At 40.2% G+C, this 22,104-nt stretch overlaps 1 protein-coding gene across 10 annotated transcripts in view; it reads right to left on the reverse strand.

The window, feature by feature from the left end:
• MACF1 (microtubule actin crosslinking factor 1) overlaps positions 1 to 22,104 on the reverse strand; it is a 392,660-nt gene that overhangs the window by 240,439 nt on the left and 130,117 nt on the right. For all 10 annotated transcript variants that reach the window (XM_004371912.3, XM_023727207.1, XM_023727198.1 and 7 more), the window contains exons 2-4: positions 18,578 to 18,639; positions 5,622 to 5,711; positions 1,972 to 2,049 (exon numbers count right to left, since the gene is read on the reverse strand). In XM_004371912.3, coding sequence (XP_004371969.1) covers positions 1,972 to 2,049; positions 5,622 to 5,711; positions 18,578 to 18,639 — 230 coding nt within the window. The remainder of the gene's footprint in view (positions 1 to 1,971; positions 2,050 to 5,621; positions 5,712 to 18,577; positions 18,640 to 22,104) is intronic.

A 22,104-nucleotide genomic window follows, 5' to 3' on the forward strand; every position in this document is an offset into this window, starting at 1 on the left:
TTTTTTTTTTTTTTTTTTTTTGAGGTTAAGAGAGAGATGCCTCTTCTCCCTCATTAGTCTTTGAGTCCCTGGGTGCTGCAAATAATTAATGCACTTGGCTACTAACCAAAAGATTAGCGGTTCAAGTCCACCCAGAGTGTCCTCAGAAGGAAGGCTGAAAAATCATCCACTGAAAACCCTATGGAGCACAGTCCTACTCTGACACACATGAGGTCACCATGAGTCAGAATTGACTTGGCAGCAACTGGTTAGTAATGCCCTGTATCAAATACAAATCCCTCACCAGTGCTTGGCCTGCTCCCACCTCCATTTTCCCTCCTTTGACACAGATATCCACACCTGCCCATGCCTCCCATAGCACCATAGCTTTACATCTAAAATCTCATTACAACACAATGTGCACGACACACAGGCCCTCCCCTCCACCTAGGGGGACCAATCATCCGAGTTTGCTGGGAACTGAGTGGTTTCCCAGCACAAAGCACTTTCAGTGCTAAAACCAGGAGTGTCCCGGGCAAACAGAGACAGCTAGCTGGTCACCCTACTTCCACCTCAACCCCTCTGTTAGCCTCTTCTGTCATGCCCTCATGGAGCTCCTGCTCAGTTGTGATAAACTGTCTTTCAGCTGCCCTCCATCTATCTCCTCAACTGAACTGAAATCTCTGTGTTAAGTAAGACATGTTCCCTGTCCTCACACAGCCCACAGTGCAATGGAGCAAACAGAGAAATAAAAATATAGTCATAAATGTTATTAGATTAGAAGAAGTAAATTTCTGTAGAAGCATAAACAAAAAGAACCTCTCAAGTTAATGGGAATTGTTGATAAGAGTGCCAAAATCAAACTGACTTCAATACATACGCAAACCATTTAACTTCAACTTGACCCTTACTGTTGCTTGGCAACATCAAATGTTCTCCACACAGCTCCCTCTAAGAAGATACATTCCCTCACTTACTTACCCATCTTCCTCTCCACTACAAAATATCTCTCTATCTTTACTTCTCTTTCCTTCCTTCTCCCTGTATCTCAGAAGAAGAGGTAAAAAAAAATTTTCAAAGTAACCACACCAGCTCTGGATCCTACCCCTCAATTCCTGGACTTGGTTCCATGAAATAGGAAGCAATGAGAGGAAGGATAGTGTGAAGAAAACAGCCTAGATCATGGAAGGAGCACTAAACTACAAGTCAGACCTGGGTTAAAGTCCCAGCTTTGCTCTAACTTGCTGTGTGATTTGGGCCAGGTCATTTTACCCGTTTAGATCCCAGTTTCCTGATCTATAAAATGAAGATACTGGACTAAGAGATCTCTAAGGTATCTCGAGACCTAACATGCTATGACACTGAACACTCTTCCTCACTCTCATTTGCAATCTTAACCTCTTCCCTGGCTTCTTCTCGTATGTCCAAAAATGTGTTGTCTTCCTTATCTAGGGTGGGGAATTCACTCAACGACACACAACAACAACTTATCTAGGTCTGCTATACTCCGTAATTTACTACTTTATCAAAACTGTAAGTCACCAGTGCCTAAGAGCTAAAATCTTTTTCTCAGACCTGCTGTGGCATTCAACACTCCTGACCATGCCCTCATCTAGTTTTCGTGATGATATAAGCATGCTGGTTCTCCCTCTTCCTGGATTTGCCACTTTTTTCATCTTCTTTGCTGGTTTCTCTTTCTTCTTCACTTTGATTTCCACCCGAGGTCAGTCCACAAGGTTCAATCTTCAGCATCTTGCTCTTCTCCGTGAACACTCTCCCTTTCTAGAAGGTCAGGACCTCTTAAGTAAGGACTAACTACCAAATGAGTTGTCCAACTATAATGCAATTGCTTACTAGCAAGTGGGCGTCAGAACTCGGTCAGTCAGATTTAGCATTTACCCAGGGCTTACGAGAGTCACTGAGAACATCCCTAAGTAGGGCCCCAATGGCAACAGTCCCTGGCAGAATGGGGAACGCACAGGATGGTCTTACCTGTCTCTGCTTCAGGAAGTCCAGGGCAATCTGCACATTCTGCAACCGATGAAAACGCATCCTGCCTTTCTCCCGGGGCTACAAACAAACAAAAAAAGTATTAATTTTTAGCTATACCAATTTACCCACACAGACTCCTTTCCTCTTTTATTTCAAGGACTAAAAGACCACAAAAGAACTTCACATGGTTGAAGCCAGGCGTGGGAGCCTTGTATAAAGCACTGCTTAAGACCTGTGTGTGTTTCACCAGGCTCTCGGAGGTCCCACATGCCTTGTTGACCATGATGCATCCTGTGAGCACACAGTACATTTTTACTACTAGTACTGAATCAGTGCCGCAGCATCTCTATAGATCCTTCTGCAGCTACATGAGGCAGAACTAGATTCTGGATGTGAGGTTAATGGGAATGAAGACGATAGCTCTATGGCTCCTGAAATCACAGTGAATTGCTATTGTAAGGGAAGGATGGAAAGTCCTAATTGCATAATGCACAGTAATGGGCAGAGCTGACCTTGTTATAAACCTGGCCAAAGGACCTAGAGGCAGCCCACTCAAATACAGAGAATAAGGAGTTACACATGCTCAATAAACCAGGTAAAAAAATCCAAAACGGGAGGCAGAAATCAGGAAGCTATCAATTTCCCAGGAAAATGGGTGCTGATGTAGGGAAGGCGCCCTTTATTCCACCATGAAATATACAGAGTACACAAAACCTTGATGATATATGCTGTTGAACATAATACCCCAAAGAAAGTTATTCTTTCTTTGTTCCCAATCTTGCCAGTCATTCAGTCCTGGATGTCATATGACCCATCTCCAGACCCATCTCCATCCGGTGCCTCTGGTACCCTGTACAAGGCTCGACTACAATCCATCCGAAAGTGAATGAAGACTGTTTGCCTGTGAGCACATGCGGGGATGGCTATCCACATCTAGAACATTTTCTTCTGCTTACTTTCCAATGTTTCTTTTGTTTTACTCAAACTGGGAATTAAAACATTACTCTTACTAGATTATACCCAATTCATTTATAAATGTTAAATTGGCACTAATTAAAGGCTAATGAGATATAAAGTAGCTCTGTTATGGGCACCTGCAGAGAGGAAACATTGCCCAAGATCAAAATGGGCAAAAAAAACCCCAACACATGGAGACAGAAAGGTGGAACAGCTCTCTGGGTACCCCCAACCGTGCTAAGCAACACTCCCAAACTAGGATAATCTACAGAGATGCCAAGGCCTCTCTGGACAATAGGATAACCTTCTAAATCAAAGGTTTAGGGAAAATCTTTTCAGCAAGAACCTCTTCTCAGTGATCTCAACTAAACTAACTCTGAACATGGCTTGGGAAATGACCAAACCAAAAAACCTGTTGCCATCGAGTCAGTTTCGACTCATGGTGACCCCATGTGTCACAGAGTAGAACTGGTCCATAGAGCTTTCTTGGTTGTAATCTTTATGGAAGCAGATCTCCAGGCCTTTCTTCTGTGGCACTGCTGGGTTGGTTCGAACTACTTTAGGTTAGCATTGTTGTTAGGTACCTCTGAGTTGATTCTTACTTGTAACAGAGTAGAACTGCAGCTCAGGGTTTTTTAGGCTGTAATTTTTATGGGAATGGATTGCCAGGTCTTTCTCCCATGGAGCCACTGGGTGGGTTCAAACCATCTATCTTTCGGTTAGTAGCCAAGTGCTTAACCGTTGTGCCACCAGGACTCCTTAGCCAAGTACAAACCATTTGTGCCAGCCAGGGACTCAGGGAATGACAGAGCCTGTAAAATTGAAGATTCTAAGGCGATAGGAAGAAAGATCAGTGAGGTGAAAAGATGATTTAAGAGGTCAAGGGATGGGGATGTTTCTACTCCTTACTTCCGAAGAAAGATTATGAGCTACAATTTAGGCCTTACTAACATGAAATGCCCCTGTAACACACTCTAATTCTTACTCCCCTACCACCATCACCAAAATAAATACCCTAAAGCATGCGAGTTAAATTTCTGTCCTCTACCAGCAACTCCATGCAGTGAGTGGTTTGCAAACAGGCTGCTTTGAAAACAAATAGCCTGGTGAGTGATGAAAACCTGGAGGCTAGAAAGGTGGAGAGAGTACCAGTGAGTTAGTCTAGAGTGTGGAGCCATGAGCAATTAACTGTCATGCTGTCAACTAAACCCTCCACAACTCTGCAATCTGGACTCAAACAACACAGCAAAGCCACCAGAAAGCTATCGGTCTCCAGGTCACAACAGGACTTGACACCTCCAAACATCATTATTCTTTTGGTACCAACCACTCTTAGATAAGCAAAACAATTCCCACTCCAGGATCAGCTAACAGTGGTAAGAGGCACAATTAGTTTTAACTACTTTCTTTGGGACCTACATTCCCAGGCGGAAAGGGGAGAAGGCAATTGGTAACTGAGCTACTTGGAGACCTTGAGAACCTCAGACTCTCTGATGGCCCTGCAGTGCCAGCTGGGGTGCTGGCAACCCCAGGAGGACCTACTACATCATCATCATCTTCCTCCTCCTGCTCCTCGCTGTTTGTATGACGCCAGGAGGGCATGCTCACCAGACGGAGGGTCTTCAGCCCTGCCGGCTCCTTTGGCGATCAACCAAGGCAAAGGCACAACAGAATAATAAGAAATTCACAACACAAAAATGAAACGAAATGAATGCAACATAAAAAAAAAACAACAAGGTGAAAATACCCTCCCACCTCCAAAAAGATGCAAAACCAAATCAAGACCAGGGCAGACGGTTGCACTAAACACTTATGTTGAAATATACTTCAATTCTCCATGTTCACCCACCCACTCTGCTTTTATAAGAATAACCGCAAAAGAGAGAAAATTGGATGGTGCTTGGTGAAAAGATGCTATCTCATGAGTATCTCCATAAACACCTGTAGGTTTTCAAAGGTTAGGAAAAGAAATTAGACTGGAGTAGTTTTAACCTGTTTTGTAAGCAATGTCACTAAAAAGAATCACTTTTCAATATAAAATCACTACAAATTTATCAAATATACCAGCCAAATTGCCCAAAATATAACTTTATGAGCACTGAAGAGTAAAGTCTAGTATCATTAAAGTAAAATTCTAATTATGAAATTATAAATGAGGGTCAGGGAAGAACTAGAATTTGCTATGTGCTAAGAATTGGCTAAGAATTGTGCTCATAAAAGCTTTCTGTCAATTTTAAGCCATTAAAAAATATAAATTCTATTGCAAGGCAAGAAAGATGTGAAACCAAAACAAAGGACCCAAGAGAAGCCAAGCCCTAATCCTAGAAGGAGTTGAATGTTACTTAAGGAGCCAAAATCTAATGTGCCAAATTCTGTTCTTTAAACACAGCAAACAATGACTAAGAATTCACCAAAGGCAGCGAGTGCATAGAACAATAGGCCCAAAGTGAGGTTTATTATAATTCCTCAAACAAAGTAAATATAAGAACTATCATCTGACAAGCCAAGAGGCTCAGACAGGGTTTACTTTCAGAAAGGTAGGAGTTTCCTACAGCAATTTTTAATACATTTTGGGAAGAGGCAGGCATATTTAATTATCTAGGTAGCAAGCAAGAAGTGGTAACTGTTGACCTAGCACTCAACAAGATAAAGAACCACACTTGTGAGGCCATCATTAGAAGAGGGAAGCTCACCAGTTTGATGCCCGAGAGGACCTCCAGCAGAGAGATCAAGTTATGGCCATCCCGCAAATCTTCATAAAGATCATTGATGTGCTTGCGGACCTGTGAAGGAGAGTGGGAGACTGATTTGTATTTGATCTTGAATTAGTTCATTATCCATGCAAGAATCTCTGGTTCTAGTAAACCCGATATAAAGAATTTGAAATTGAAAGCAATAATAAAATTCAGGAATTTTTACATTGGAGTACAATACATATGAATGGTAACATTTACCAGAAGGTTTTTTTTTTTTTCTTTTTCTTTTTTTAATGAAACCACGTCTACTACACACTCCAGCCAAAACACCAAACAGTATCCTAGAAAGCTTGGGCAAGAAGATGGGGAATCTTAATCATCCTGAAACTTCTCAGGAATTATTATGCACCAAAATCTGACAAGACGGCCAATGATGGAGAAATTATTCCAACCAGAGTCCAAAAAGCCTTCCAGATGCTGCAAATCCAAAAATCCACTGCCGATGAGTCAATTCTGACTCATAATGACCCTAAAGGACAGAGCAGAACTGCCCCACAGGGTTTCCAAGACTGTAATCTTTATGGAAGTAGACTGCCACCACAGAGCAGCTGGTGGGTTCCCACTGCTGACCTTTTGGTTAGCAGCCGAGCACTTAACTACTGTGCCACCAGGAAAGGAAACTAAAAAGCTAGGTACCCAGTATTTCATACAGTGTACCTCCAATTTAACCCCTCTCTTACCAAATATTTCTAATAGCGAATTTTAGCAAACAAAACTATGGGAGAAAAAAAAATCTCACTTTGGAAAAACATGTGGTTAGTGTCAAACACTATGCTACATGTCATCTCATCTCTCCCTTATGTCTACATCGTGGGCACTTTTATTATTATTATTCATATTGTGCAGATGAGGAAACAAGGCACATAGAGGTTAAGTAACTTGCCCAAGATCACCAAGTGAAAAAACTGGCCTAAGTTTGGTCTTCTGACTTTAGACTCTGCCATTCACTACTATGCTTTATAATCAGCCATAATTCTGTTTTATTTGTTTAATCCAAATAACTGCCCTACAAAGTTAAATTATTACCACCATTTCACGGAAGAAACCAAGGAAGCAAAAGTTCTGAGAAATAAGGTCACATAGCTATAGTAAGTGGCAGTAGGTCTTCTGATTCATTCCAAGTCTAGTGACAATTTCATTTGAGTGATGGTCACAACACAGAATCAGAAGGCCAGTGGAAATGATAATGAAGATTCTTTTTCAACATAAGTAGTCTTCTAAACAACAACAGCAAGGGCTACTTTCAGAACTTTCAGGATTTCCAGTCACGAGAATTATCCAGGCAGACACGACGATTTTGGGATTTCTACTTTGAGTGGAAAAAGGAACTAGATGATTTCTTAGTCCTTTCCAGTTGTAATATTCTAGCATTCAAAATACTATGGGAATAGGAAAAAATAAAGGGAAGATTTCCTGGGGATGGGATTTGAATGACTAGATGTTTGGATAGGCAGAAAGAAAGATGGGAAAGGTTCCTCAGAAAGTTAAACACAGAATTACAATATGACCTAAGAATTTAAGCAGGAACTCTTTCAATATGTGTACATCAGTGTGCATTGCAGCATTATTCACACCGGCCAAAAGGTAGAAACAACCCAGTGTCCATAAACAGATAAATGGATAAACAAAATGGAATATTACTCAACCATAAAGAGAAATGAACTTCTGATACATGCTATGACATGGATGAACGTTGAACACATCGTGCTGAGTGAAATAAGTCGGACACCAAAGGACAAATTTTGTATGATTCCACTTACGTCAAATATCTAGAATAAGCAAATGTATACAGACAGAGGTTTATTACTGGTTACCAGTAGCTAGGGGTTATGGGGGAATGCAAGTTACAGCTGAAGGGGTATTGAGTTTGTTTGGGGTGACAACAATCTTTTAGAAATGGATAGTGGTGATGGCAGCACAACATGGTGAATGTAATTAATGTGACTGAATTGTACACTTAAAAAAAAGTTAAAATGGCAAACTTTTTGTTATATATATTTTCCCTCAATTAAAAAAAAGAAAAAGATGGGAAAACCACGTAGGACTAGGTATAAACGAAAACCAAACCCAATGCCGTGGAGTCGATTCCGACTCATAGCGACCCTGTAGTACAGAGTAGAACTGCCCTATAGGGTTTCCAAGGAGCAGCTGGTGGATTCAAACCGCCAACCTTTTGGTTAGCAGCTGTAGCTCTTAACCACTGCTCCACCAGGGCTCCAGGACTAGGTATAAAAGTATAAATATTTAAGGTGTGTTTGCGTGTATAAAGGAATAAGAAGGGGACAGGTAGATTACCTGACTGGAGAAAATTGTTCATGCTGAATCAGATAATAATCGGAATATTAGAATAATACTTCCTCAATTTTTTGTGCAATTCACAATGTACTGGCTATAGACATGATACATTTTTAAGTTTAATCTGCATTAACATTTCGTCTATCACTTTCTTAAGTTTAGGGCTAGACAATGAACAAAACAATACACCTAGCCCTGATTTGTAGCACTGGCTGACTTCCATGGTGTAAATACTGCCGCCATCACCCATTTCAAGCTACTAACATAACATCACTAAATGCAATGTTGGAAAGAAATGCACATTAACACACTACTATATAGTATTTCCATCACAGAGATACAGTAGGTATAATTAACCTCAAGAACACAGACAATAATAACATGTAGTACAATAATTAGGAAGTGATGAGTTTTGAGTATTCATTACTTTTATTTTAAATATAATTTATCTAATTGTAAGTTCACATACAGTGAAACTTGTGAGAGTCAGAACTCAACACGACTTCCTTGTTTTTCCGGGTCTCGCAAGTTTTCCACCTTTGACAGGGTGCAGTCTTACCACTTTTCTATCGCTCTCCATTAGTGGAAAATATTTGCATTTTCCTTCTCTGACAGGTTTCCACTTTACACAGGTTCTGGCTTTCACAAGTTTTACTGTAATTTAATCTTTTTTATAATGACTGTGCTTAACAACTTAACATTTGGTGCTCACGAGTCCACACAAACCGGCTCCAGCACACCACTGGCTCCAAGATTTCAAGACCCCCCTGACTCAAATGGGTCTAAGGTTTCAAGCCTGGGGTCTAGAACAACCATAGTGTGCCATTAACAGAAAATAGCAGGTCAGGAGGGCTGGAAGGGGAATGGATTTGGTAAGTTCAATTTTAATTATGTTGAATTTAAAATGACAGTGAAGAAACTACAAATGGAAATATTCCTGAAGCAGCTGGAAATACCAGAATTCAATTTGGGTCAGCTGAGAACTTAAGTTTAGAAGTCATATGCACAGAAGTGCTAACTAAAGACATGGAAAAGGTTGGGCTTTCTGTGTTAGGGGCAAGAAAGAGAGCAGAGTGCTAAGGACTGAGCCTTGGGGAATAGCCAAAATTAGAAGGCAGGAGATGGAAAAGCAATCAAAAAAAGCCATGAAAAAAAGAAGCAGTGAAAGAGGTAGACAAAAAACCAAGAAAGTATAATCAAGGAAGGGATGATTACCAGTATCAAATGCTATAGAGGTCAACAAGGATAAGGACTAAGGGGTTTTAAATTTTGCTACAAATAGGTTAAGAGTGATTTTTGTGGGAATAATTTTCAAGACAGTGGTGGAAATCAGATAATAAAAAAGTGATAGGTAAAAAAAAAATGTCACAAAATATTAAATACTTGACATAAGCATTACAAATAAAAGAGACAACACAATCTGGATTTATTTTTGATAGATAAGATCTGAACATATGAAGTAAAAATCAGGGCATCCAATAATTATGTAAATAAATTATAGTAGGGCTTGAGGACCAAGTAAGATCATGTCATCAATAGGATATTAAACACTACAGAGTATTGAAAAGAAAAAGGAGGCACCTTGAAATGTAAAGTTAATTTCACATCATGGCTCCAATATCTCCTTCTGAACATTTCAGTTACGTTTTTCACCTGTGTATATCAAAATTCAACCCTCTTTCAAAAAGCTTAGATCAGAACTAGCTTATTAAGTCTCTCAATCTTTGTCTGATTATAATAACCAAATAACTATGAAAATAAAACTACCAGAGAGATACAGACATAGGTAATGGGGGAGGGGAGGGGAGTGAGAGTTTTCTCCCGGAGACTATTCAACAACAAAGAACAAGAGTCTCTTTCTAAAGCATACTGGGCACAGCTCTGCCTAGGGAAAGGTAAAAAACTAGCTGACATTTATGGGGTGCTTCTATGTCAGAAATTTTTCAGATGCAGAAATGGGATTGGGAGGGCTTAAGTAACATCCCCAAGATCACATAGCTAGTATATGGCCAGGTTGATCAAATCCAGGTCGGCCTCATTTTAAGGTCCTTATCCTTTTGCACATACTATGTTGTCTCTGAAGTTTTCCACAAATCTCTTAAGAAAACGTTCAGTGGACTAAGCATCAGAAGTTTTAGAAGTAGCCAAGTGAGGCCAGAGGTGTTCAGGAATCATCATCAATAAGGATGTTACTTTCCAACAAATAATCATGCTATTCTGTCAACAAATAAGGTATGAGTGAAAAATCTCAACTATCTGGGGCCTTGGCTGTTTCACTCCATGTGAAAATCACTGTCAAAATTAGCAAATGTCTCCAAAGAAGATATATAATGGCCAAAAAAGCACATGAAAAGATGTTCAATATCATTAACTATGAGGGAAATGTAAATCAAAATCACAAAGAGATTAACATTTTACACCCTCTGTTGTAGTTGTTAGTTGCCATGGAGTTGATTCTGACTCACGAAGACCCTATGTGTGCAGAGTAGAACTGCCCCCATAGAGTTGTTAAGGCTGTGACCTTTCAGAAGCAGATGGCCAGACCTGTCTTCTGAGGTGCTTCTGGGTGGGTTTGAACCTCCAACCTTTTGGCTAGTAGTGGAGCACTTAACCGTTTGCACCTCCCAGGGACTCCTTCATACTCTGTAGAATGGCTATAATCAAAAAAACAGATAATAACAAGTGCTGGCAAGGATGCAGAGAAACTGAAATCCTTAAACACTGCTGGTGGGAATGTAATATGGTGCAGCTGCTGTGGAAAATAGTCTGACAGCTCCTCAAAAGGCTAAACACTGAGTTACCGTATGACCTAGCAATTCTACTCCTAGGTAAATACCTAAGAGAATTGAAAATATATGTCCACACAAAAACTTGATGAATGTTCATAGCAGCATTATTCATAACAGCCAAAAAGTAAAAACAACACAAATGTTCATCAACTGATGAATGGATAAATAAAATGTAGTATTATACTTATTATTATTCAGCAATAAAAAGAAATTAAAATACTGATACATGCTACAACGGATGGACCTTGAAAACATTATGCTCAGCGAAACAAGCCAGTTACAAAGGACCACATATTGCATGGTTCCATTTATATGAGATATTCAGAGTAGGCAAATCTACACAGCCAGAAAGTAGGTTAGTAGTTGCCTAGGGGTAGGGGGTGGGAAAGCTGAGGAGCTGGGGGGAGATGGCAAAGGGTACAGGGTTTCTTCTGGGGGTGATGAACATGTTCTAAAATTGATTGTGGTGATAGTGCACAACTCTGTGAATATACTAAAAGCCACTGAATTGTAAACTTTAAACGGGTGAATCGTATGGTATGTGAATTAAATCTCAATACAGCAGTTTTAAAAAATAATTAGTGAATGACTAAATTTTGAAAGACCAAGTCCACCTTAACCCTGGCCAATCCTCTCCAATTCCCATGCATTAATAAACCAAGGAGCGATCTGCTCTCTCAATTTTTTACAGGTTGGCTTGAAGCCAAGGAAAAAATAAACAGCTTCCCCCAATTGTCTGAATGTCTTCTTTTTAGCAAAAGGAATAAATTGCACTTAAGTGCTTGGAATCAGAATCTGAGCCCAAAGAGACTTTAAAGATCACCTAATTCTAACATTCTCAGTTTACAGATGGAAAACCATTGTCTAGAGAAGTTAAATAACTTGTCTATGATTGTTTGGAGCCCTGGTGGCACGGTGGTTAAGCGTTTGGCTGCTAACTAAAAGGCTGGCGGTTCAAATTAACAAGCAACTCCTTGGAACCGGTATAGGGAAGTTCTCATTCAGCCAAGAGCTGGGTCTAGAACACTGTCTCCTGACTCCCAGTTCAGTGCTCTCTCCCCTCATAGGACTTCTATGATGCCTGAAGGGTCAAAATGACATATTATCAACAAGAACCAAGGATTGTCGTGTAGTGTTCTTTGGTATCTACAGAAAACCTGACCTAGAAAAGGTTTCCTCTAAGCCTACTAAAAGGAAACACAAGCAGCTCAAGTTCTTTTATCTAAACTATGTTGAAAAACAACAAATACGTCAGAGGAGAAAATTTTAAAGAGAAAAGTATATTATTTAGTCTCATCTACATGGATTAAAAGATACAGGCAAAGTAAGAGTAAGCCCAGTAACTTTAGCTGGATTTTTGAATTTACAGATTTCTTAACTTTAAGAGGGGAATTCCATATTGATTCACTGGCCAAATTTATCTTCAAGAAAAAGCCTAATGCTCTGAAAAACAGAGTATAGTTGTCCTAGCTTTTTTACTCTAGAAAGAACTCTGCTCAAACAGTAAGAGTGGAGGCTGGGAATCCTGGCTGGAATAAGCAAAGTGAGAGATGGAAGCAAAGTGTGAGGCTCTTTGCAGATAAGAATTCTATCATCTCTGTTTTGTGGATTTCCTAAGTTTTGAAGGAATCTAACAGTGGTACCAGCCAACCCTGCTTAACAAAGATTCTCTGAGGATGATTCTAAAATGCACAAAAGATAGCTTTACTTAGTAGGTAGGCACTTATGCACAGGGAGTAGAGAATCCAAAGTAAAGCCCAAGTCCAAATGAAGACCTAAACCTTCCAGTGGGGGTTGAGATGCATTTAGAGTGAAATTAAGCCCTGAAAAACCAGGTCCAGGCAGATATAGCCACAAACTGCAGCCACAATATGGTCACACTTAGGCAGCAAAGGCAACACTCCTCTCTTCAGCGGCTAAGTAGCACTACTTTGTCAATCTCTTAAACTAAACACCACTGACATTTCCCACAGACAAGAACAAGCAAAGAGATGTGAAAGTCCACACAGCGTTTAGCGAGCAGTGAGCTGCCTCCTGTGGCTACAGCAGAGGCTATACAGGAGACAGTGCCTGGAAAGATTAGTGCTATCTACTACCCTGTGTTCAGTTAGAGGGCCTCAAATAGAGAAGAGTTGGCAACGTTAGTCAAAATGCAGAGTTTGAAATTTTATGCTGGTGTATCTGGAATTCTTAACTAAAATTGCAGGAAGGCCCGTGGCTTCCAGATTGCATACATGAATAAAAATGGAAAGAACTATTCCATCAGCTAGATTAATACTGGCCTATCCTTTCCACTTGCTAACCTCTAGTCAATAGAAACTCACTGGGAAAGCATTTCTCCTCCTCCTTCGAAGCTCATGTTCTCAGTTAGTTGTGTTTCACCCATTTTGAAGGGGAATACACTTTAGTAGCTACCAGCGCCTAGAGATGTAGCACAGGTAATTTCAATAAGACCTCATTAAAAACTCTTAAATTTTTCTTTTTTATGGTTCTGGCCTATAAACAGAAGTCTTAGGTTTATCAGTTTATACTCTAAATTAGGTTGTTTATAGATTTCAGGTACTTACATCCTTAATAAATCTCTTTTAAAATTGGATCAATAGTGTTCTCAACTAATAAAAAGAAATTTGGTTATTCCAGAATGAACTATTTCCCAAATGGGATATATTTCTCAACTAAATGTAGAACTTCGGAGGCTTGGCTGGTTTTGGTCTTACATCAGTCTATCTGCCAATGGCAACATTAATCCGAGTGTTCTTGGGGAACAAAGGATGCTTGAGTTGTAAAAAAAAAAAAAACAAATCTCAATTCCTAATTCCCAGCCCAAAGAACTCCAATACAGAGCAATGACTGTTTTGCAGTGAATCTTCCTCTAAATGTCCCAAGATGACAAAATGTCATTAGAACCATAGGGCTAGGAGCCTGAGAAGAGATGAAAAATAGCCAGGGATTTAAGTAAAGCTCTGGCTGGCCTCCAATTTCTAACAATGCAATGATGTATTCCTCTGGTCTCTCCCTCCCTGGGCCTCCTGTCATCACACAGCACCAGGGCGGAGATCCAACAGGCAGCACCAGCTACAAATGAGCAGGAGAGAGCCAAAGCATTTGTATTCAATAACAGAGTTTAAGGCACAAGCTTGAGGCAGGATAAATTCAGTTCTTTCAATTGTTTGAGACAGGTAGACAAGCAGAATAAGATGGGGCATGTTTACTTGAAAAAACAAGGAATTCTGGCCAGAAGATTCATGATTGATCCTTAGCACCATCTGTCACTAGCTATATGATCTTGGGGAAGTCACTTCACCCCTCTAACTCTCACTTCCCTTAGTAGTAAAAAAAATTAAAAAATAGAGAGAGAGAATAAAGCACCTTTACCCCACACATGGTTGTCTCCAGAAACAAGTCAGGTAAGAATCATTTTATGAGCTACAAAGCACTATCAAAATATTATTTGCTCAAGGCAATAAACACTTACTGAGTACGATCATTAGGTTCTTGGTGTAGTACTTGGCAGAGAAAGTAACACAATACAGTCCCAGACCTCAGTGAGTACTCTAAAGGAGAAGACCAATGCATGAACACACAAGACATCTCTTAAAGTGGTATGGAACAGAGAGGGAGTTGCAATCAATTTAGCTTGAGGGATGGAGGTCAGAGTCTCAAGGAAGGTGATACTGGAGCTGGGCCTTGGATGGTAAGTGGCAGAGGAGGCCAGGATGTATGTTCTAGGAAGAGAAATGAATAAGCAGAGAGGTGTGAAAGTACACAATGTTTAAGGAGCAGTGAGTGGTCCTGTGTGGCAAAAGGGAAGGCTGCATAAGTGAGAGTGCCTAGAAATGCAGTTGGACAGGTAGGTTGGAGCTAGGTTGTAAAGGGTGGTGTATCATGATGGTTTAGTATCATCAAACTAGAGGCAACTGGTTACCATTGAAAGAATTTACAGAGGGAACCAGCAGTTTTATTTCACTATAAGAAATAAGGCACACTGTCCACCTTCAAGTTACAATCTAGCAGACAGATGTAGAATGTATATAAATGTTATAGGTGCTATAACCAATGTACATAAGGAGTACAGTGAGAGTACAAAGAAAAAGGGTGGTCAATTCTACATGGGAGAGTCAGGAAAATCATTATGGAGGGGCTATTAAGTTAGTGCTATCCAGGAAGAACAGAGTTGGCAAATGTATTCCAAGGAGAGGGAACAGCATGAGCAAAGATATAGAGTCATGAAATAGCATGGCACACAGTTCAGCAAGAGTTTAAGGGATGAAGGGATTTTGGCACTATGAGCCTGGAAAAGTGAGCAGAAGCAGGGGCAGTACTGCATAAGTTAAGAGCACAGTAAGCTCTAGACTTCAGGCTACCTGAATTCTAAAATTTCAGTTCTGCCTCTTTCTAGGAGTGTAACCTTGAGCAAGTAACTTAATTTCTCTAAACCTCATTTTTCTTATCAATAAAATGCGGATATTCCCAATAACAATAAGTGGTTGTACATCATGGTGAATGTTCAGTGACAGGGTCACTGAATTGTACAGTTAAAAACAGCTAAAAAAAAAAAAGAATCAACTCCCCAACATGAATGAACCTTGAAACATTATGCTAAGTGAAAGAAGACACTCACAAATGACCACATATTGTATGATTTCATTTATATAAAATGTGCAGAATAGGCAAATCTATAGACATAGAAAGTAGATTATTGGCTGTACAGGGCTAGGGAGTGATGAAGACATTAGTGTGTCATGGCTAGGGGCTCAAGGAAAAAAAATAAAATGGGGATATTAATAGAACCTACAGTATAAGGTCACTGAACAATTAAGGGAGATAATCCATGTAAAGGACTTAGTATAGTGTATCTGACTTGTTACAGTGTTAAAAAGCAAAGAGGTCACTTTGAGGACTAAGGTGTGCCTAACCCAAGCCATGATATTTTCAATCGCCTTATATGCTTATGAAAGCTGGACAATGAATAAGGAAGACCAAAGAAGATTTGATGCTTTTGAATTATGGTGTTGGTGAAGAATATTGAGTACACTATTGAGGAATACAGCCAGAGCGCTCCTTGGAAGTGAGGATGGCAAGACTTCGTCTCACATACTTTGGACATGTTATCAGGAAGGACCAGTCCCTGGAGAAGGACATCATGCTTGGTAAAGTACAGGGTCAGTGAAAAAGAGGAAGACCCTTGACGAGATGGAGTGACATGGTGGGTGCAACAATGGGTTCAAGCACAACAATTATAAGCATGGTGTAGGACGAGGCAGTGTTTCTTTCTGTTGTATATAGGGTCACTATGAGTCGGAAACAACTCAATGGCACCTAACAACAACTTCTGACTTGTAGTAGGTACTCAATAAACTACTACTACTATTATCACTGTTATTACAGAAAACTTCATTAGGAAACTATTATAGTGGTGAAGGCAAAGAATGACAAAGGCCCGGACTACAGTGAGGTAATGGGGATGGAGAAGAGAAGACAGACAGATGCAAGCAACTTTCTGAGCTGGAGGTGACTGGACTTGGTAACCGAGGAGAGATTATAGGAAGGGCTGAATCAAGTATGACTCTAAATTCCTAACTTGGACAGCTGGATGCATGAGTGAAAACATTCAGCAATTTGGGATGTGTTCAACATAGGATATGCCAGGGTAACATCCAGATGTACTTGTCAACTAGACTGTCAGAGACACAGGTCTTTGGCTTAGGAAAGAATACAGAGAAAAGGCTCTATCATTGCCTCCTTATCCATACCTTGCAGTCTGAAAATTGTTCTTAGCCACAGTCTGCAGTGAAAGGAATGGTCTAAGGGAGCCATGTTTGACTTACGTGGCCATTTCCCTGGCCATAGCTTACTGAACTATAAATGCACAGCTGACCCATGGAAAAAAAAAAGAAAACCCCAGCCAACAGGTTTTCTGTGTTTGTGTCTTTAGAATCATGGAGTCTCAGGGACTTGTGTCACCATTTTGGGGGTACCCACGATGGCTCACACATAAGCAATGGGAGAAATTTAGACATACTAATGTCGGAGACATACAGAAAGAAGTAAAATGAAGGAACATAAGGCCTCCCTCATAAAAAAGAGAGAGGGTAGCTGCTTGATCATTGCTGAGTTTTCATAAAGCCCAGCTGCCTCCAGACATCAGATACTATGAGATCATTCTCTCTCCTTTCTACTTGCATGTCTTTGCATTTCATTCAACCCAATAATCCTTGTGACTAAAACAGATAGTTCTGCCCAAGGAGAACACAGAGAACAAAATAAGAAAAGAGCCAATATTAGGACCCTGGGGAACTGCAATGTGGAAGAGCCACACAGAGGAAGAAAAGTCAGTGAAAGAGGTAGAAAAAGATACTCATAGAGGAAAGAGGTAATTCAGGAAAAAACAGTGTCCCAGAAGCCAGAGTAAGAGAGGGATTTAAAGAGTGGTTAGTCAACAGTATCAAATGATACAGAGAAATCAAATAGGAGGAAGACAAAACTAGGCCACTGGATACTGCAATTAAGAGGTCACAGGTGACCTTTGCCACAGCAGCAGTAATTATTATAACTCAAAGACGTTTTCAAATCCTGGCTGCAACATTAGAAATACTGTTTCTCCTTAGGTGGTCTTTAAAATGTCTTTGCCTTGGCTTCTCCAATAATAAAATCCCTCCTCCTCACCACCACTAGACATTCTGGAAATGCTCCATATCTTGATCTGTGTTATGGATTGAACTGTGTCCCCACAAAATATGTGGTGTGAATCCTAACCCCTATACCTGTGAATGTAATCCCACTTGGGCATAGGGTTTTCTTTGTTATGTTAAAGCCTTATCAACGTAGGGTGTGTTTTAAAGCAATCACTTTTGAGATATAAAAGAGCAGATTAGGTACAGAAGAAGGCAGACACAGGGGGAAGACCCAGACTATCTGAAAAATGACCAAGGCTGACCGTCTACAAGCCCAGGAACTCCAAGGATAGCTGGCTAGAGAAGCTGAAACAAGGATTTTTCCCCGGAACCAACAGAGAGAGCCTTCCCCTAGAGCTGGTGCCCTGAATTTGGACTTCCAGCCTCCTAAACTGTGAGAAAATAAATTTCTGCTTGTTAAAGCCACTCACTTGTGGAATTTTTGTCACAGCACCACTAAGAAACCAAGAAAATCTGCAAGGTAGGTTATACAGGTGTATAAACAAAAATCTAAACCTGTTGCCATCAAGTCAATTCCTACTCATAGTGACCCTTAAGGACACAGTAGGACTGCCCTATGGGGTTTCCAAGGCTGTAATTCTTTACGGAAGCAAACTGCCACATCTTTCTCCTGCGGAGCAGCTGGTCAGTTCGAACTGCCGACCTTTTGGTTAGCAGCCGATCACTTAACCACCGTGCCACCAAGGCTCCTTTACAGGTATATACACGTGTAAAAAATTCATCAAACTGTACATTTAGGATGTGTGCACTAACAGAGGGAGAACAAAATCCCCTCTGTTTCATCCTTTCATAGTAATCAGACTAAAAAATAAAAATAAAGAGCCTTATTTGTAAAGGTAAGACTGAAGTGTTCTTTGAATCCCAGGAATCATCGTATGGTATTGGCAACCTAAATTTTCTGAGGTGATGGCATGCATTACCGCCCACACCAGGAAACTGATCAGTAAAAGTTTCCATGCTGTTATGACTATGCTGGTTTAAAAAAAAAGTCTCGTGTGTTTTCCATAGACTTGAGCACGTGACAAGCAATCTGAACTACCTGAGAAAAGGGAATGACAGATCCAGATTAAAAGCAGCAAGAGGTGCTAGGGCGGCATATATAAAGGAGTCCTACCTTCATCAAGTGCTTGTTGACCCACTTGGTGAATGTTTTCTTCTGAACCCGGTCCCGTTCATCTATAAAGGAAGCACAGAGAAGCCACTGCTTTTTGCTACCCAGGCGAAAAGTTCCCAGACCCCTGACTTGCCCATACCTCAGTTTCTCCAGGATCCCTTAAAAGGGTTGGCCTTCCCCACAGATACAGTGTCTCTTGTCGTTAGCGAGGTTTGGCCTATCTGAATTTTACCATCAGTCCTGACCATGATGTCACTTTACAGATTAGACACAATCACATGCCTCAAAAATCATGTCATGTCAAAGACTCCTTAGCATCATAATTTTCGGGAGAACAGAGTGACCCCACCCAACACACACACACACAACAAACTCGAAAAAGCCACAGTTGTGAATACTCCAAAAGAAGAGGGACAGTGGCCTTTGACATCACCCCTCCCACCAAGGTATAATGCCCACACTGCAGTGGTTAAATCTCACTCTATACATGCACCAATCTATCTGGATCAATGCTCCATTCTCTCTCCTACCCAGTTCTTCCCTCATTCCTATTTCCTCACCAGCCATTACCATCCAAAGTTATCTAGTTTACCTCCACTGTACATCTCTTCCCTTCCTTCTCCTAAGTCTTACAGAACCTCCATTTCTTTGTGGGCAAACTCCCCTTCAATCTAATTGTTTTCAGCTCTTCACTTTAACAGAAACATGTGGACAATGATTGCTCCACAGAAGGCCTACCCTGCAGAGGACTCACCTTCTCCCACTCCTGCCAATTCCCCAAAGCCACTTCCAGACCACTGATCCATGAGCCCCACCGTTCTTCCTGTTTATTTGAAGCCCATGTCATCCCCTATACCATGGGGTTCAAATAATCCTGTCATCGAACAGTCCCTGTTGCCCACCCCCTCCACGTGGCAAATCTATCTTAACCATCTCTGACAACTTGGTTCACATTTATTATCTCCACATGTATCTTCCACCATTGTCCTCACATTACTAAAACATACATGTTGATGCTGACACTGTATATGATGTGCTGAGCTCCAAGTGTAATGCCCTACTTGGCCACTGGCCTTTATCTCCAATTCAAATCCAGCAGTCACACTGCCACATCTTCATTCCGTCTCCAAACATAACCTATTTACCAGTCACCTTTCTCAATTTCTCATTCTCCTAAACATTCTCCTCATCCTTCACTTCATTAAGAATATCTAATATTATCTCAGTCTACGATGGGCAACATGGTTAAGCAATTCAAAGCTGCCCTCACTAATACCTAGGGACTCTCACTTGTCTAAATATCTACTACTGTGTTCACCATGACAATCTCCAAATCTGAATTACCACCATTGCTTGACTCTTCCATTTCTTCTCCAAGTCAGATAACACTTCAGGAGAAAAATGCAGAATTATATAAATCTGGTTAACTAAAAATTCACATAAACTTCAACTAGGCTCTCTCCCTACTGCCCAGTTATTCCTTTCTGATTGTTATTACTGATTCCTTGGTAAAAGTCACACAGGTACCAATCCAAATAATGCCAATTCTCTCTCTCCACTCCCAGGTGACGGCACTAAAAACCCAAAAAATCCAAACCCATTGCCTTCGAGTAGATTCTGACTCATAGCACCCCTATAGGACAGAGTAGAACTGCCCCATAGGGTTTCCAAGGAGCAGCTGGTGGAGTCGAACTGCCGACCTTTTTGATTAGCAGCCGTAGCACGCTGTAGCTCTTAACCACTGCACCACCAGGGCTACAAAGTGACTGCACTATCCATTTATTTTTCTGAGATTGTAGCCATTCAATAAGCTCTGCCCCATCTCTGTCTCTGGACCTACCTTCACATCCTTCTTCTCCACCTTAAAATGCCTCTTGCTCTCACATTTGTCCTATCCTTTCCTGCTTTGCACCGAACAATTATCTCTTCCTACTACAGACCACAGAATTTAGGAATTAGAATGGAACTTAGCAGTTACCTAAGTCCAATTCCCTGCTGATACATGGATCCCTTCACCAATAAAGAATCATAGATTCAGGGTTGAAAGGTCTATTGAATCTTGCATACGTCTACAACTCTTATACATACATGTATACAGATAAATATACAAACATCTATATTCTTGTTGCTTAAATACTTAATAGAGAATTTACTACTTCATAAGGCAACACATACCAATTTAAAAGTTCCATAAACTGTCATAAAATGCTTCCTTATAAAGTTTACCTAATGGCTCTCATGTGGGACCATTGGAATTACAGAAAAATAACAAGTCTAATGTTATCTTTCACTTAATTGAGTCCTGCAATTATTTGAAGCCAGGATTCTTATAAGATTTGACCACTTACTCCAACATATTTTTATATTTTTTAGATGTTGATCCAGTTTTCCAATATCATCATCCTTTCCAAGCCCAAGTCATCTGCAGACTGAATCAAAAAATTAGCTTGCCAATAACAGTCTCATCTAAATCACTGACACTTTGCTCATATTATTTAATTTCCCTTCATGGCATGCTACTCTTCCTCTCCACCTATGCAAATGCTACTTATTCTTTAAAATCCAGCTCATTCATTCCCTCGTTTACTCTTTGAATAAATCTATATTAAGGACTTAGCTGCTAGGAAAAATCTGTGTTTGACTCTGGCAATACAGATACCAAAGTCACAATCTCTACCTTTAAAAGAGATCATAGTCTAGAAGAGAAGAGAAATAACTTCAATGAAATTTGACAGGTGCTATAATAGAGGTAAGCACAGTGTGCTCAAGAACGTACAAGTAGTTAGATCTGCCTAAGTAAGGGAGGGAAACGTGCAACATTAGTGGAAGTTTCCCAGAAGAGTGACTCTAACTAAACCTTAGAGGATGAGGAGAAGCTAGCCGAAAGGAGAAGCGAAGGGACAAAGTTACTTCAGGAAGTGACATCTAATGCAAATTAGCAGAGACCAGACAGAGCTTATGTTTAGAGAACTGCAAAGAATTAAGGATCTACAGAGATGAGATCTATGAGAACTAAGTTTACAGATCAGGAAAGACAAATTTTACTCATGTAGTCATGTTTATGATTCCATGACAGAAGATAAAATACAATGTGTATTTCCCAATGCTGAAATTACTTTACACATAGTCCTAACTTTAATGATCACAAACTGCAAAACAGAAAGCTCATTTTTATCCCTAAAGAGACTCAAAAAACCTCAACGTACAACAAAGATTCAGCCTAGACACGATTTATTACCCTTATTATGTATGGAAGTAGATATTGTTCAGCAGCTTAATTGTGATGAAATCATTGAGGAATTTGTAGAGAGCAAAGAATAGAAAGAAATGTTTTAAATTATAACATGTTAAGATAGGAAAGATCTATCTAAAAATAAATTACAGTAATTTGTTGTAATATTTGTTTTCTGATCATTAAATTTTCTTTTATAACTAAAAAAAAAAAAAAAACTTAAGAATGGTTGAAAGGTAGGGTGTGTATTAGACAGTAGTGAGACTTGGAACTGAATAGAATGGCATGGGCCAAA

Source organism: Trichechus manatus, unplaced genomic scaffold, assembly GCF_000243295.1.
Source record: "Trichechus manatus latirostris isolate Lorelei unplaced genomic scaffold, TriManLat1.0 scaffold00015, whole genome shotgun sequence".
Classification (NCBI taxonomy): Eukaryota; Metazoa; Chordata; class Mammalia; order Sirenia; family Trichechidae; genus Trichechus; species Trichechus manatus.